At 43.4% G+C, this 15,812-nt stretch overlaps 1 protein-coding gene across 4 annotated transcripts in view; it reads right to left on the reverse strand.

Moving 5' to 3' along the window:
* The window catches only part of UNC5C (unc-5 netrin receptor C), a 244,064-nt gene extending 228,625 nt beyond the window's left edge, over window positions 1–15,439 (reverse strand). For all 4 annotated transcript variants that reach the window (XM_059470215.1, XM_059470214.1, XM_059470213.1 and 1 more), the window contains exon 1: window positions 15,285–15,439. In XM_059470215.1, the coding sequence (XP_059326198.1) occupies window positions 15,285–15,408 (124 nt within the window). In that variant the 5' untranslated portion in view covers window positions 15,409–15,439. The remainder of the gene's footprint in view (window positions 1–15,284) is intronic.
* Window positions 15,440–15,812: the final 373 nt, after the last annotated feature.

Here is a 15,812-nt window from a genome sequence, read left to right on the forward strand (position 1 = left end):
TAAGCATAAATAAAGAAGCTGGTCTCTATTTCCTTGCAAATGAAAACACCCTTGGCCTTCCTGAACTCCAGACCTACACTGCCACAACTACTTGGTCTTCACACACTCAAGTCATATCTGTTGGCCTGAGTCACAAAAACCTGGCGTTGCACAAATTTTCATTAATAATTTTGGCTCTGTCCTGATTTCAGGTGGGATAGAAATAGTTTCTTCCTAGTAGCAGGTATGACACTTCATTTTGTATTTAGGAGACTAATGGTGGCAGCACACTGATATTTCAGGTGTTTATACTGAGCAGTGTTTATACTGAGTCATGGACTTTTCAGCTTCTCACCCCACTCTGCCAGCAAGGAGGCTGAGGGTGCATGAGAAGCTGGGAGGGGACACAGCCAGGCCAGCTGACCCCAAAAGGTTTATTCCATAGCATATCCTGTTATGATGAGTATACAAGTGAGAGGGAAAATCAGACAAGGGCTGCTGCACAGGAACTGGCTGGACATCACTTAGCAGGTGAACGATTGCATTGTGCATCACTTTTTTTGTATATTCCAATTATTTTACTACTGTTATTAATATTACTGGTATCTTCTCTTCCTTTTCTGTCCTATTAAGCCATCTTTATCTTGATCCATGAATTTTGCTTCCCCCCTCCCCTCAGTTCTCTTCCCCCATCCCACGGTGCAGGGATGGAGTGAGTCAGTGGCTGTGCAGTGTTTGCTACCTGCTGGGTTAAACCAAAACAGGCTCCTACAGGAAGGCTCATGCTGTCAATTAAATTATGGCAGCAGCTGAAATCTAAAGGTCACATCATCTAATATGAAACAACACAGCATTTGATAAACAGCACCAGTCAGAAGAACTAACTTTTGAAGGTCGGACTGCTGCAAGGTAAAGCGCTGTAGTCTGGCAGGTGAGCACATCTTTCCAAATGATATTTCATGGGCAGAAAAAGGAAGTGTCTTGCACTTCCTTAGCAAGATACTTGCATGAAGCTTTAAGCTGGGTTTGTGGGAAGAAAACACATAGGCTTACATAAGCTATTTCAGTCCAGAAATTCCTTGTGGTTAGTTAATTATATATACTAATAACTTCCCAATGACAGTGTCTGGATGCAGCCTGCACATACACACAACAAAGCAATTTAACACTGCTCACGCACTACAGTCTTCTCAAGCAAAGACTCAGACTTCAGTGCAAGTTCTCACACTACAGAAAGTTAAAAACTGGGACTTCAACTTTCCAAAATTAAAGTACTGCATTCAGGAACCCCTGTGATCTGTCTAGAGAGAGAGACTTGCTAAACACTTTGCAGCAACACCTTTGCAGATCATATCCAGGGATCTCTAGATGCCTGTAGGAGGATGATAAGGACACCTAATGCTGATCACAAGTATCACCGTGTAGTTTTACATAGATCATAGATCTTAAAACATTGACCATCTATCTAGAAGCAAGGCCAAGGAGCTCCCTTTACAAAAACAGGCTTTGCGTAGTCCCTCAAGGATGCAGGGACAAAAAATAAGAACTGCTGTGACATATCCCAATGCCATTTCCTACCTCATACCAATTGTTAGTTGTGGTTTTATTCCGGGGGGTGGGATCCTAAGCTTGAGAGGTTCATAGCTTGGAGGAAGCAGCATTCCTGAGGAGCCTGGCGCAGTTTTGGAGACTAATGATTTTTTATGAGAGTGCCACAGCTGAAACATTTGAAAAGTTATGTCAACTTTAGCAGGGGAATCCAACTGCAGAACAAGGGTAAAATAATTCCCAAAGTGGATATTTTTCAAATTTGTCTTTCTAAAAAGTACTGTAGTTACTTGATTTATAATTTTACTCTAGAGGTTAAAGAAAATTTCCAAGTAAACAAGAATTGCAAAATGTTGCATTTTCCACAACTACTTTTAAAGTTCTTCTCTTGGTGCAGGGTAAAATGACTCGAGGGATAACCATAAGCCTTTTCCTGAACCTTTGAGGCACTTTCCTAAACTGGACAAACCACACACACAGTTTGAGCTCTCCAAGATGATTTAGTAGCCTCATGCAAGCCCAAATATTCTGCGGTAGCCAGATAATCAGTCATATCTTCTTCCTTCTATTTAAATACCAGTTCAAAGCCTTCCCTGAAAGAAAGAGGGGGTCCAATATATAACACAGTATCATAGGTCCCCCAGTAGTCCACTACAAACCTGGCTCCTGGCCCCTTTTGGTTTCCCAGCCCTTTGGCCACCTGAATTAACAGCATAACCAGCTGCCTCCTAGTGTCTTTCAGGCTTAGTGTACAACACACAGACATCCAGACAGATAAAAATAGTAAAACTTTGAGAAAGACAACGAGTACTGGCACTGCAATGCCTTTTCCAATGAAAAATATTTATGGTTGTATTGAAGCAATTGTCCTGTGCCAATGTGAATGGCGTCATTTTGTTAGCTACAGCATAATTTAATTACATAATTTTCCCAGCTCATAAATGTGTATATATTAACTTTTTTATAATAAAATACAATAATGATTTTTAAGAGTAACTTTCAGGCAAAGTAGTGCAAGAGATTAGGAAGGAACATATGGTAAAAGTAATTTTTGACCTATGTTTTATCCTTAAAACCCAAAAGTGGATTCTGTATTAAAATCAAAGCACTCTAAGTATATTATGAAATATTTACAGCTGTTATTACTGCCTGACTTATGTGTGCCAGAGACCAGATTATTCAGGCTGGTTTCACAAGCAATATGTCAGTAAACAGGATTTTGTTTGGTAATTATATTAAACATGTCCATATAAGCTTTGAATTAATTATAAACTGTATTTTACTGTACTTGATAAAAGCACTAAGCAGCAAGAACTAACGATGGCAAAAAGGTCTCCTCTCATTTTCAATAAAGCTTTCCATGTGAAAATCTGTCAACATGAAAAAGTTGCTGCTTGTAATTAAAACCAGGCTTTAGTTCAGTAATATGTTTACATGTTATGTTCCAGAAGGGGGAAAAATGCAATTGAATTACTCTCCTAAACCCTGTGGTTTGCAAACACACAATCTGCTCTGGGCACGCTACTGATGTCAGCTCCTCCAGCAAGGAAGACACAGTCAAGCCTGGCCCCGTGACACGTTGGAGAGTTTTGCACTACTAGCACAGCGTGGTGAGAGTGCAAGGGAACTCTCCAGATACACCCACAGGATGTTTGCAGTGGGCTGGTTGCTCACATCAGGCATTTTAGCTGTGTTCCTGTCACTGCTCACACAAGGCTTCACTGATGGGCAGCGAATGACACAGCAGAGGAGGTTACAGCAGTCCTTCACCTGACTTGGGAGCATGTCAGTGAGTGACTAATTACCCCCTGCTCCAGCTCCCACATTATCTTACTGAGCCACCCCTTGCCTGTCTCCACAGCAGCTTTACAGCACAAGGTCTATTTTTCCAATGCAGACTTCAAAGCAACTTCTCTGAATTTTACCCAGTGCCAAACCAGGTGTTAACTGTGCTTCTGTGAGTGCCAAGACCACAGAACTGGGACCTCAGCCTGCTGGTTCCCTCTGAAGATGAACAGTAAGTGTTACAGGTGAGGAACTTCTCAATACACAGGATGTTTTTTCACCACAATTTTCAATCCTTTTTTTGATACATAGAGATGGGTGAATGCTATTTGCTGTGCCACTGGTTAACTAGAATTTCAGACCATAGGATACAAACACTATCTTGACACATTTAAAGGTTTTCACACAGCAGTAATGAGACATATTTCCTAAATAGCCAGGAAACAACCTCCTTCCATGGCAACCCAATTCTCCATGTGAGAAAGCATCTTACAGACTTCAGTATAAACTTCTCAAACAAGGTCATATTATATTTAATGATAAAAAACCAAGCAGATAAGCAGCTCTGTGCTTATCCTGTATTACAGAAGCCTGTACACTACATTTGTTAATCTTGCTTTAATTCAGAAACCTGACACTCCCTGCTTTTCTTGTATGCATTTTTGTTTCTCATTAATGCAACCAGATGGTGACTTCAGTTTGATTACAATTCTGCCTACTTTAATGTGAACTCTCCATCTTACTACTATCAGATGACATTTGCTTTTCTTAATGTACATAGTTTTAGGAAAAGCACAGAAGTGCTATTGCTGTGTTACATGAAAAATTCCAATATACATTTAGCTGACATAGCATCAGCTGGTGTTTAAACTTGGCTTAGCTAATGGACTTTTAATGTCAGTGGGGTTGTGTGCAGTTACTTGCTATTAGCAGGAATGGGCCCTTTCTATAAAAATCACTTTTCCTCAAGTGTGTTGTTTGAACATTCCTTCCCCTGATTTAGTGACTGTCACCAAATACAAAACAAATGCAAGGACGCAGGAATCTACTGTTATCTTTAAAACCAACTTAACCTCAGCCTGGCCTCCACAAATGAAATATGTTCTGCATTGGTACCAGTGAAAACAAAACTTCAAAGACAAAAGGCCAATTTTTCCTTGCCTTGCTGCAGTGAGTAAATCCCAAGCAATCCAGTGAAAATAATCAGGCAGAAAGTAAATTTGATCACAATACTGTTATCTATTGATTTCCCTAACAAAAAAAGGCAGTGAAACCAAGTACTGGCAAAATAAGCTGATCAGTAAAACAAAGCAGATTATTACTCCACACAAAATCACTAAATCACTTTGCCACTTAAATTCATTTTCTTTGCAAATGTTTCTTATAAATGAAAAGCTAAAACTTTATTCTTGAGACTACAAAATTATATAAATGTTTATAAAGTAATTAAATTAGGCATTTTAATATTTTTTTTAAGATTTGGAAGGTTTTATCTAATAGCCATGTTTACTACAAGGAATTAATATATTAACTTTGGGGGGTGGATGGAAGAAAAAGATTCATACAGAAATATTTCAGGACAAGCAAAGGAGAAAAGTCAGCAGCAGTTTCGCCTTCCCCAGTGCTTGTGAAAGGCAAATGGCACTTCTCATTCTACTGCCTGCACCAGGATAACAACTGCTTTTGTTACCAGCTACCAGGCTGCACTTCTAACCTAAAACTTTGAAGCCCATGCTTTTAGTGGCAGAGGTCTTTATTCAAAAATGATTGCTAAGGCAGGAAATTGCCACACATTTGTGTGTAATAGGTATTTACGTGGATATCTGCCGACGGTTGGTGACATTTGGCTGTCAGTGTTCTTATCTAAAATATCCTAACAAAAAGCCAAGCAAAGAAAAAGTCTGCCTGAAAGAATCTTGCCAACTTGTTTTTAAGTGAAGCACCCCGTTAAACTCTCTACAGAAAAGAGTCACATTGCTACATGGAAGGAAAATGAAAAGCCTCAAAGTTATTCAAATTATTTAGCTTCAAAATAAACCAAAGCAAAAAAGAAACAACTCCAGGAAAAAACTTGCCACCAAGTACGATGAGATCAAGGTCTGTTCATCCTCGAGTCTCACTCTACTGTGTCAACATATTTTTTAACACAGAAGCAGATCAGCTTCTGCCATGTGCTGGCTCTGAAATTAATGGAGCTACATTTGGTGGTGGTCATAACCTGGCCTTGTACCACATAAGTCTATCTTTGGTATAAACATTAGACATTTAAAAAAACAAAAGGAAACTGACAGTGAAACTGACAGGTCCCACTACTGAACTTTCTAGCTACAAACTTTCCAGTTACTTAGGAAGTAAGAAATTCAGAACTTCCTATTTGCTACAGTACAGCTATTTTGCATGATGAAGAGAAGGAAAACCCGCACTCCTATTCTTGCCAGCAGAGATCTGCTGTGTAAGAAGATTGCTGCATTTTGTTTGAGCAAGAGACCAAAAAAGTTACCCTCACCTCCAAAAACTGGTGAGGAAGCAGAAAGGAAGCACCTCAAGCTAGGTTTGGAATGTCTACATGAAAAGAATTTGTAATGGGGATGATGATTTGTCAAAAAATAGTGCAGCTTTAGGGCCAAAAAGCTTTGAGCAAGGAATACAAGTATTTCATCAGACAATTCAGCAAGATTTTCTGTGAACAGCACTTGTAGAAGGGCAGACTCTTTCCCATGTAATTACAGACTCCTTCCTTAACCAGACTGAGTTCTAGTTTCCACAATGAACCCTGATTTTCAGATTAAGTGGCCAAGCTTAACAGAGGAAATTTTATCTCTTTCGAGTTGAAAGCACCAGAGAGTTTTATTCTATTAATAGAGGTTCATACAGCAGAGATTTCTCTATAGTCTCATCTGAGTGCAAACATGAAATTTCAGTCTGGACACCTCACTGTTTGCCTGTTAGCCCCAGTTACTCACTTTTAGCCAGATACACTCATCTTTTGCATGTCTAGAGCTGCAAAACAACCCAACAGACCCACAAAAATATGGGAAAAGGGAAAGGTGAGAGGGTTACTTCTGTGCTGACTCCATGAGCAACTGGCAAAACTTAAGAGATATATTAACGAAAGAGAAAAGCCATTCAGACTGAGGCAGTGTGCACATCTGTACTTGGAATTACTCCTGATAAGTGCCTTCACTTCAGTCAGTGTAGATAAATCCAGTGCCCATGAGAACAGAATTAGTCTCACTTGCTATTCTGTCCCACTTTTTACTCCTTGATTTCAGTATGACTGAACTGCAATTAACCTCATTCAGTGAGACTGTATTATTATTTTCACTCACTATGTAAACTTTCCAGTATAAACACATATGCTGGGAGTGGATAAGACAAGCAACGCATTTAAACAATAGATACACCATATCATAAAAGTGCAGCAATTCATATGCCAGCCATTACTTTAGCAAATTGATGACTGGAATATAGGTCTCCAAGAAGCTCTGAATTACTAATAATCCTGTGGTGATCCCTTTTCACTGTCTCATGTGAAATGCACTAAAATCAAGCAAAGAAACACCTGGGGAACAACTATCCTGAACAACAGATCAAACAAGTTTCCAAAACGGCTGCAATAAAGTCAACCTCTTCTGACAGATCATTCAAGGCTTACTTGCACATTTTCTTGTATCTAGCTGATGAAATTCAAGATTTCTCAAACAATTGCATCCAGCACTCAGGGGACCAAGAAAAACGCAAGCTTTCCTTTTTCTCAAAGGATACACCGCTAATCCACTGAGATTAACATTTCAACCTCTCACTCAATATAAGACTAAGAAATAAAGCTACTTTGCTTCTTGAAAATAACTAAAAAGGGATTGGCAAAAGCTACCTAACAAGAAAATGCTCAGCTGTTGCCAGGCCAGTGAAATCTATCTGAGCTCCTTAGTGTTATTGTTGAAAATGTTCCTGCAACAAGAGAAAAAAGATACTGATTTAATTGCCTAGGCAACCTCATAGCTTTTATAACTCATAAGGCAACGGGGTCCTCTGGAGCATAAGTCATTCATTCAGATGAACGAAGTACAGTTGAATAACATAGTCCTGAATTGCAGATTAAACCCAAATGAAACAAAACAGCCCAGGACAGTGAACCTTATTCCATTTACAACAGTGCTGCAGCCATGCCCTGGATGTGCGCTTCCTCCTTCCAAATTTGAGATAACACTATGGATTGCATTGGGCAAAGCAAATCCTTCCAAACTGCCTGCCACCAGAAAGTCAGAGTTTTTAGGAAGCATCCCTGTTCTGGGCAACAGCATATAATTTTGCCTGTTCCTTTGTTCTGGTTCCGGCCAGCACACGGTTAATTTTTGCAGTAGCTAGGAGAGGGCATGGCCAGGACCTGAAGATTATACTGAACCAACTCACTTCATTTTCCAGGGATGAGGTGAAGGGCTCTCTTCCAAGTCTGGGTGGTGTGGCAGAGGGAGCAGTGAGGCATTACTGTGGTCAGGGAGTTTCCATGTGAATCATTCAACTCTTTCTCCCATCTTCTGTTGTCAGTATTGTTGCTGCACAATTTCTTTTTAACTGCTGTTCCCAGAAAATGGTTCTTAGCTCAACCCATGATCTTTACATTTTGTGCCTCCCATTCACCATCCCACCTCAGGAGGAGGGAGGAGAGAGAGAGTGAGGATCACATGGTTTCGAGGGTCCCAGTGGGAGATACTAAACTGAGGAGTACCAGTCCTAACCCACACCATGCTTTTATACAAATTTCTAGATTACGGCAGATATAAAGACACCATCAGTGAGACTCAAGAAATTCAACATTGAGAAGGTACCTGAGAGCCTTCTCAACATAGCATTCCCTCTGTACCATGCCCTCTTCCTTCAAACAAGACGAATGCACTGCAGCACCAGTCTTGGCTACTCAGAAAACTTGAGCTCATAATTTGGTTTCCCTTACACATTTGCTCTGTACGCTTAGGCAACTCCCCCTAGACCTCTCCACCAAACAGTGATAAATACAGCAAGCTTCCAAATCCAGCAAAACAGAGATTGAATAACTAAGGCAATGTTACAAATAAGAACTTCCTATTATGCCCAGGAACACAAGCACATAGCTTTGCTAAAGACACAACTGCAGTTTTCCCCACAGGAGGTATTACCAACTGAGACAAGCCTGCACAGCTTTTTGGGTGCCTCTCCTGTCCTACCTGTGTAGGACTCACAACAAAGTGAGAATTTGAGGAGGTGCTGAGGCACTGCAGCATCACATACTCACAAGGGAGGTGTCCCTGCCTTGATGGGACTGTTGGGCTGCCGTGCAAGCTAGAGCAGCACTGCTTGTATTCAGGGAGCAGCAAAGGTAATCACCCAAATTCAGCATTGCCTGACACTCCCTGGAGGAAATAAGGACATGTCTGGCACCACCGAGAATCTGGGTCTCCATCTCAATCTGCATCACAGTAAAATCAGTGTGATTTACCAAAAACCAAAATCCACAAAAAAACCCCACACCCAAACAAAAAAACAAACCAAAACAGTAAGATCTAGAGAGCAGTGTAATATATGCCTTAACCAGTACTAACCAGGACTGTAAATGAAGTCTAACAGTGAGATTTTTCACTGGGCTGGTTGAAATACGTGGAAAAATGTAAACGGAAATAAAAAACATTGCTGTCAGAAGACTTCAAAATTTCTTAGCTTCATTTTCACTGAACACCTAACACAGTTTCAGAGAGCATAAATACAAATAGTTTGGACAGTAGGGTAAATATTCAGGGCTTTATTGACCTTTTCTCTAAAATAACTGAGTCTTTTCTGGTTTTGATTAAGATTTCTTCCTTTTTTTCCAACCTCCCCTGAGCAAATAAGCAAAAAGGAATCTTTTTTTCTCCTTTGTTTCCCCCTAGATTTTCCATGTTGATAAAAAGGGTATTTCTAAGTGAGACTGTTTTTGCATGAAGCTCTTTCTCCCCAGCCCAAACTTTTAGATAATGTGCCAGGCTATAAAGGGACTCCCCAAATCCTAGCGTTTGATGACTTGGGAGGAAATCCCATATTTCCTGCTTAACGTCCATGTGATTTGGGATGGAGTCATAAAAGCAAACAGGAAGTTGTTCTAGTGATGACTGCCTAGGGAGAAAGCCATATACAAGCATCTCTGAGGTTGCTGAGAGCTGAGAAAATCTCTGGCAGCTCTTGCCCACTCCTCCCACTCACTGCACCTCACGTGTGAGTGTTGTTTGTACAAGCAGAGCCAGCCTTGAGGAAAACAACTGGAAAACAGCTACAGTTCAGGGCTTTCCTTTAGCTCCTTAGTGTGCACACAGTTTTATGCTACATCCTCACACCAGAAAGATAAATCTAAATACAATAACCACACTGGATCGTCGGCAAAATATTTAACCAAACCTATCATGAACCCAACAATACTCAATAAATCATCTCTCCATCACAGCAGTGGAGTTAGGGGCTGGAGTACCTACAGATGACCCCATTAATTTAAACACAGGGGAATTAAGTATGCTCAAAATCAAGGGGAATTTTGTTGTTCCTACTTATTCTGTCTAAAGTTCTTTATAACCATTTCCCTTTTTAGCATAATTTCAAATGCTTGCTTGCAAATGATGCAAATTAAGTGTTTCTTGGAATATAGCTTGCCTTCTAGAAGACTTAATAACATTTCCTTCAGATTGCCTCTTGGATAATGTTATGATGGAAAGATCCAGGGGCGTCTGCTCCTGAGACTGGACTCAACTGAGCACACACAATAAATCACTTAAAACACCACCATTCCTTCAGTCCTTGGAAGCAGCCGGCACTGAACTGCGCCTCTGCACAACATTATCCTGACGCTGTGCTGATGGGGGTTATGACCAACTGGAAAACCACAGCTCGTCTCTCACTCCTTTCCTTTGATTCTCCACTTGCACTCGAGAAGCTGTTCTGTCCCTCGGAGCCGAAGCGCAGCAGAGCCGGCTAATGCAAATGACAGACGCTGTCATTACTGCTCCGCTGGCACCGCTGCCAAGATCGCTTCCTGCTAGACGTGAATACCTCCACTGGGTGGCTAACGAGATGTGCTCTTCACAAACCAGCACAGCCCTCTCCCCACGCCAGAGAGGGAGGAAAGACAATGCCATTTCTTCCTAAAGGGACGTATAGACAGTTATGTGAAATGCATTGCATAGGCAAAGCATCCATGATTACACTTTTATTTCAAAGATAGCCTCCAGTAACTTTCTTTCAATGACAAACCAACAGTTTGAGACTCACATGGAATCCTCTTAGATTAAATCACAGCAAACTGTTCACTAGTCCAAGCGATGCAAATTTACCCAGGAACTGCCTTTTGCACCAGCAATTCAAACATATTTTTCTGATAGGCTGGAAAAGTTATTTTCTTGCCTTTTTGTAGAAAAAGTATCCAGAGCAGATTCCTCGAAAGCCCAGTGACATAAAATCCAGAAAGAACCAGAAATCAAGAAATACAGCCATACACTATAAAACAGGTTACTAAAACCAAAGTTGTTTTGCTGGTAGCATGACATTAATGTAGCTTGGCTTTTTGAAGTATAACTCTCCTCTGTATTCTACTTATGCATAAAATTCCAGTCATATACTGTACAGAAATAGTCAGTAGTTGTCCTTCTCAGCCCGGGCTTCTCTTGCTTTCCATAGGAACTGATTTGCTTCATATCCTATTCACCTGAACTGCGCAGGCTGTGCCTCAAAACACCTCTCTTCCATTTGCATAAAAATCAAGATATTTACATGGAAATGTCTAATAAATATAGCCCACATTTTGTCCTTTCCTACTGCACAGACCAGCTATGGAACTGATTTGCCTGGCCTTGGCACAGAGTTGTATTCATGTTTTCAGATGTACTGTATTTGGAAAATTAAATTAGGAAAATCTTTTTAATTTGGTTAAGGCTGTTTCCTGTTTCTGAATTTGGATGTCATACACAAAGCTAGTCCCAAAATATAGTGAATAACTGGGGTTTAAGACCATTACCAAGGAAAATAAATTTGTGTGGTGAATGATCCATGTAAAGTGATTAAGTGCAAACATGCACAACAACTGTGGAAATGTTTAGATGCACTCTGGCATTCTTATTGTACAGAGGGATAAATGACACTGACAGTAATTCTAAAGAGGCATCAGGAGGAGCCTGTACGTGATCTATATATTTTTTCCGTAACTCTTGCAACCAGCTGCTAGAGCCTGGAGCCAGAGGAAGAACTCAGATCCTGGCTCCCATGTTCCCAGGGAGGAATCTCTCCTCTATGTAAATATTCATCCACTTAATTTTAAGCCTGCTTAAACTCCACCTCTGTCAGCAAAGGAAACACAGTGGCTGCTTTGCTTTCAGCAAAGAGTACTGCAGTACTAAAATGTACTCAGAACAAGTACAGGCTACCACATCCGGCTCAAACTTGTCAGCATCACTGAAATCTACCACAGTGCATCACTTTGAAACAGATTAATGCTCCAAAGAGCCTTATCCATTCACAACAAAATACTACTTGGCTCCTGCTTTATTATTACAAATATTACACCCGCATGATCAAGTACAAGAAGTCCACTGATGCATCAAGACAATTAAGTCCTTTCCCCACCTTTTTTCAACAAGATGTGTTTAGGTATTTAATTAGGAAATGCATCCCCAAAAGGTTACTACCTATTCACATGTTATAGTTCACTTTTTCTACACTAAGCATTTTCAAACTGCTGCTGTTGCTAATACAGACCATGCTGGGGCAAGACAAATATCTGCACATATGGCTCTTTTACAGTTTTCTTTTTAAATTATCACTTTGATTTAATTAGTTTGAGGGGTTAAGCATGAAAAATGCACTCTTTTATTGTAAGGGAATAAATGAAACACAACCTCATTAATACATAGTCCATTTAGCTTTTCTACCATTTTTACACCACCCTTATTAACCCCAAAAGCTGTCTGGACCATGTTTGTCACTACAAATAGACAGCCTGACCCCCCCCTTTCGTCCCAGCTACACAACAAAAAGGTGGGAGCCACAGGATAAGTGGATAACAGTTTGGGAGGCAGGAAGTGTGGGGGCTGTAGGGGAGCACAACAGCTGAAACCCAGTCTCTGCTGATTGAAGAGCCAAAGGAAAAGTTGCTCTTATGGAGATGGCACCGAAATGCCCAGCAGGGGCACAGTTTGGGGCATTTAAATTCTCATTCTGATAGCTTATCATAGAGGTATAGTAAATGCAGCGAATGCCAAGTCACAGTTGATTCTGGCTTGATAATCGCTCTGGCCCCATTCACACCGCTTTGAGAATTAAGGGCTGTCTCTACCATTGCAGCCATTTCCTGTTCTCTCCTGATAACAGCGGAAAAATACGCAGACAGCTTCAGATAAGAAGATAAGAAATACTCATAAAACAAAAAGTGTATTTAGGTCTGCTGAGAAGCTCACAGGAGGACGCCAAGATGCAGTGATAATGAACGTGCCAGGGAGTGAGGGGGAGCTGGTCCAACAGCCCCTCAGTTAATAAATTCATCTTCTACAAGGAAATGGAAAAGGAAGGTAGGAAAGCACAAGTCCCAGCAATGCTCACGGCTTTCTCAGCCTGCTTCAAAAGCTAAAGATAGTTGGGGAATTGAGATGAAAGATGTATGTTTTTGAAATGTATATATAGAATAGAGGGAAAACTTTGCCCGGTGCTATATGATGAGGAAACTTCCTGAAGAGGGCATAGTTAAACTGTTGATTCATTGCCTCACTGAAGCACTGTGTACACACACACGAAGATCCCCACTGCACAAACCAATGAGAAAATCCCTCAGCTCTGGGAAAAATGCCAAAACCAGGTCTGCACCCAAATTCCCTGCCTGGTCCTAGCAATAAAAATAAAAGTATAAATGGAAAAAAAAAAAAAAAAGTCCAAGACAAACAGCTATATCCCAACCAGATTCCCTGGATTTTTCACTCTGTTGTGGAAGTTTCTCACACACTGGGGAGTGCTGCTGAAGAGCTGTCCGCCCCTCTCTGGGTAGGTGAGCACACCTGTGTTCTGTGGCAGGTCCCACACTGCGTTGTCCTTTGCAGGATAGGAACAGGCACCCTGGCTCCTGTGCCCTCGTGGCACTTCTGTCACACAGCGTTGTGTCACAGAGGGTAAGTGTGGGAAGGAGAAACCATCCGGGAATGGGAGGCATGAGCCCTGTGGCATCGTGAGCAGCGCTCTGGAACAGCCGAACGCAGGGGGTCCTCTCTTCCCTGCTCAGGCCATCTGTCATGTGAAACCCCCGTGTCCTGCCAGCAGAGCCAGCAGGCTCCTTTCCACTCCAGGTCCAACTGTCTGAGGGGAGCTTTCTTCTCCAACACCCTCTGACATGACATATCTCTCTCTATCGACACAGGCTGATACATACTCCTGGACATGTAGGTCCACATACATATGGCACTACTTAAACCCCTAAATACAAAATATCAAACCTGTCTTACCATGAACAGGAAAACAACCAGTGAAAGGAAATTATATGGAAGACACAGATGAAGCATGCCATGATGCATAAGGGATTTTTGTGCTCTCATACCCTGCTACTCCCTTTTCATGGCCAGATTTCTGATCTTCCTCCGAAATAAATGAGCAAGGGAATGTGACTCTGAGGGGATGGAGTGAGTATCAGCAGGAAATATATTAGCACTGTTACATGTACAGGCATGATGTTCAGTGCACCCAGCCCACCAGCAGCAAACTTACAGCTCCGTACCTGGGAGAACCCACAGAAAGCCTGCCAGGGGCACCAGGAATCAGAACAACCATTGCTGTTCTCCTGTCAAAAAGGCCACAGAGGAGTGCACTTTGTAACGGCTGGGTGAGAGCACAGGGTCAGATCTGTGCAGTTTTCACAAATGCCTCTCCACAGACATGATGTGGGGCAAATCAAGTATTCCTACACTTGCATTATGCTAGTAACTTCAAACCAAACTGTGGTGCATGTTATTACATCGTGGCTACATACATGTGGAAAATAAACAAACAAAGAAGCTTCTAAAATTTCTTTTCTCTTGGTAATCATATAACTGAGATTTCCAACTGCTTTACCCAACCCCGCACATCTTTGCTATGTGCAGCTCTGCCCACATGCAGCAGCAAGCTCTCTTTCTCTCTCCTGTGTTCTACAAAAGCAACACATTTCCACATTAAGTCTAACTCCTGGAAAGAAAGAAGAGAAGCACCGAGAAAGTTTGTCCAGCATCAGCTCGCAGGAGAAAAAGCCTCCTGCTGTGGCTGTCAGCCTGGTGGGTGCCACACTGAGCCAGGGCTCTTTGTGATGCTCTCAAACACCCCAAAACACGCACTGAGAAGCAATACATTGCCACTTAAAAAGGGGAATTTGTACAAGGGCTACCGGGAAGGCAGATCGAGATGTACTCCAGAATCCCCGACACGGGAAAGGAAACAAAATCTCAAAACATAAACACAGAAAGACGGTGACTCCCTTCGGGTGTATCATGTTTTTGGCAGGAAGAAGGAGAGAGCTGGGGGGCCTTGGGGGGTTCAAGGCCGACGGTCGATTGCAGAGCTCCAGGCTCTGGCTTTGCCGCTGGGAGGGACACCCGCCCCGCACCTGCCTTTCCCCGCACCTTGCCGGCCCTGCGGGGCGCACCGGCGGCTCTCCCGCTCCGGAGGGCTGCCGGCGGGGCTCCTTCAGCGCCAACTTCCCCGCCGCTCCCCGTGCCTCATTGAGGACGGAGTGCAGGCAAACGCCTGTCCCGGCCAGGCTCAGCACCTACAGACTCGACCCGGCAGGTACGACCGGACCCTCCAGACCCCGGCGGGGATCGTGCATGCGGGTGATTGCACTGTTTGCACACACAAACGCAATAAAAAAGATAATCATGGCATAAACTCGCATTTCCAACCCGCAAAAGGAGGATGCCCCAACCCCTCTCCATCCATCCATCCATCCATGCATCCATCCATCGCCTTACCTTGCGCCGCGGAGCCGGGGCGGCTGGCCCCCAGGACGGCCAGGGCGGGGAGCACCACCGTCTGCAGCAGGTATCCCAGTCCCAGCCCGCAGCGGGCCGCTGTCCCCTCCAGCCCCTTCCCCATGGCCGGGGCAGCGGGGCAGTGTCGCGGAGCCGTGGAGCTTTGCTGTGCCGCCGGTGCCGGCCCCGTCCCAGCTCCGGGCGCGGAGCAGAGCCCCCGCCAGGCGCTCAGGCTGCGCGGAGGGCGGCGGGGCGCGGGGCTGCGCTCGGGCCGGGCGGGCAGAGGCGCTGCATGGCCCCGCGGAGGGGCGCGGAGCCGGCGGAGCGCTGCTTTCTTCCCGCGGGCGGCTCGGCGCGGCTGCCTCCACTCCGGGGGTGGGCGGGGGCCGGGGCCGGGGCTGGGGCTGGGGAGCGGGGGCTGCGCCGGCCGCCTGCGATAGAATGCGAGCCGGAGCGAGGAGCAGACCCAGAGGGAAGGGGGCGGGGGAGGCTGGGAGCCACCCGCCGCAGAACCGGCCCCCTTTCGCC

The sequence above is a fragment of the Ammospiza nelsoni genome, chromosome 4 (genome assembly GCF_027579445.1).
Source record: "Ammospiza nelsoni isolate bAmmNel1 chromosome 4, bAmmNel1.pri, whole genome shotgun sequence".
Lineage (NCBI taxonomy): Eukaryota > Metazoa > Chordata > Aves > Passeriformes > Passerellidae > Ammospiza > Ammospiza nelsoni.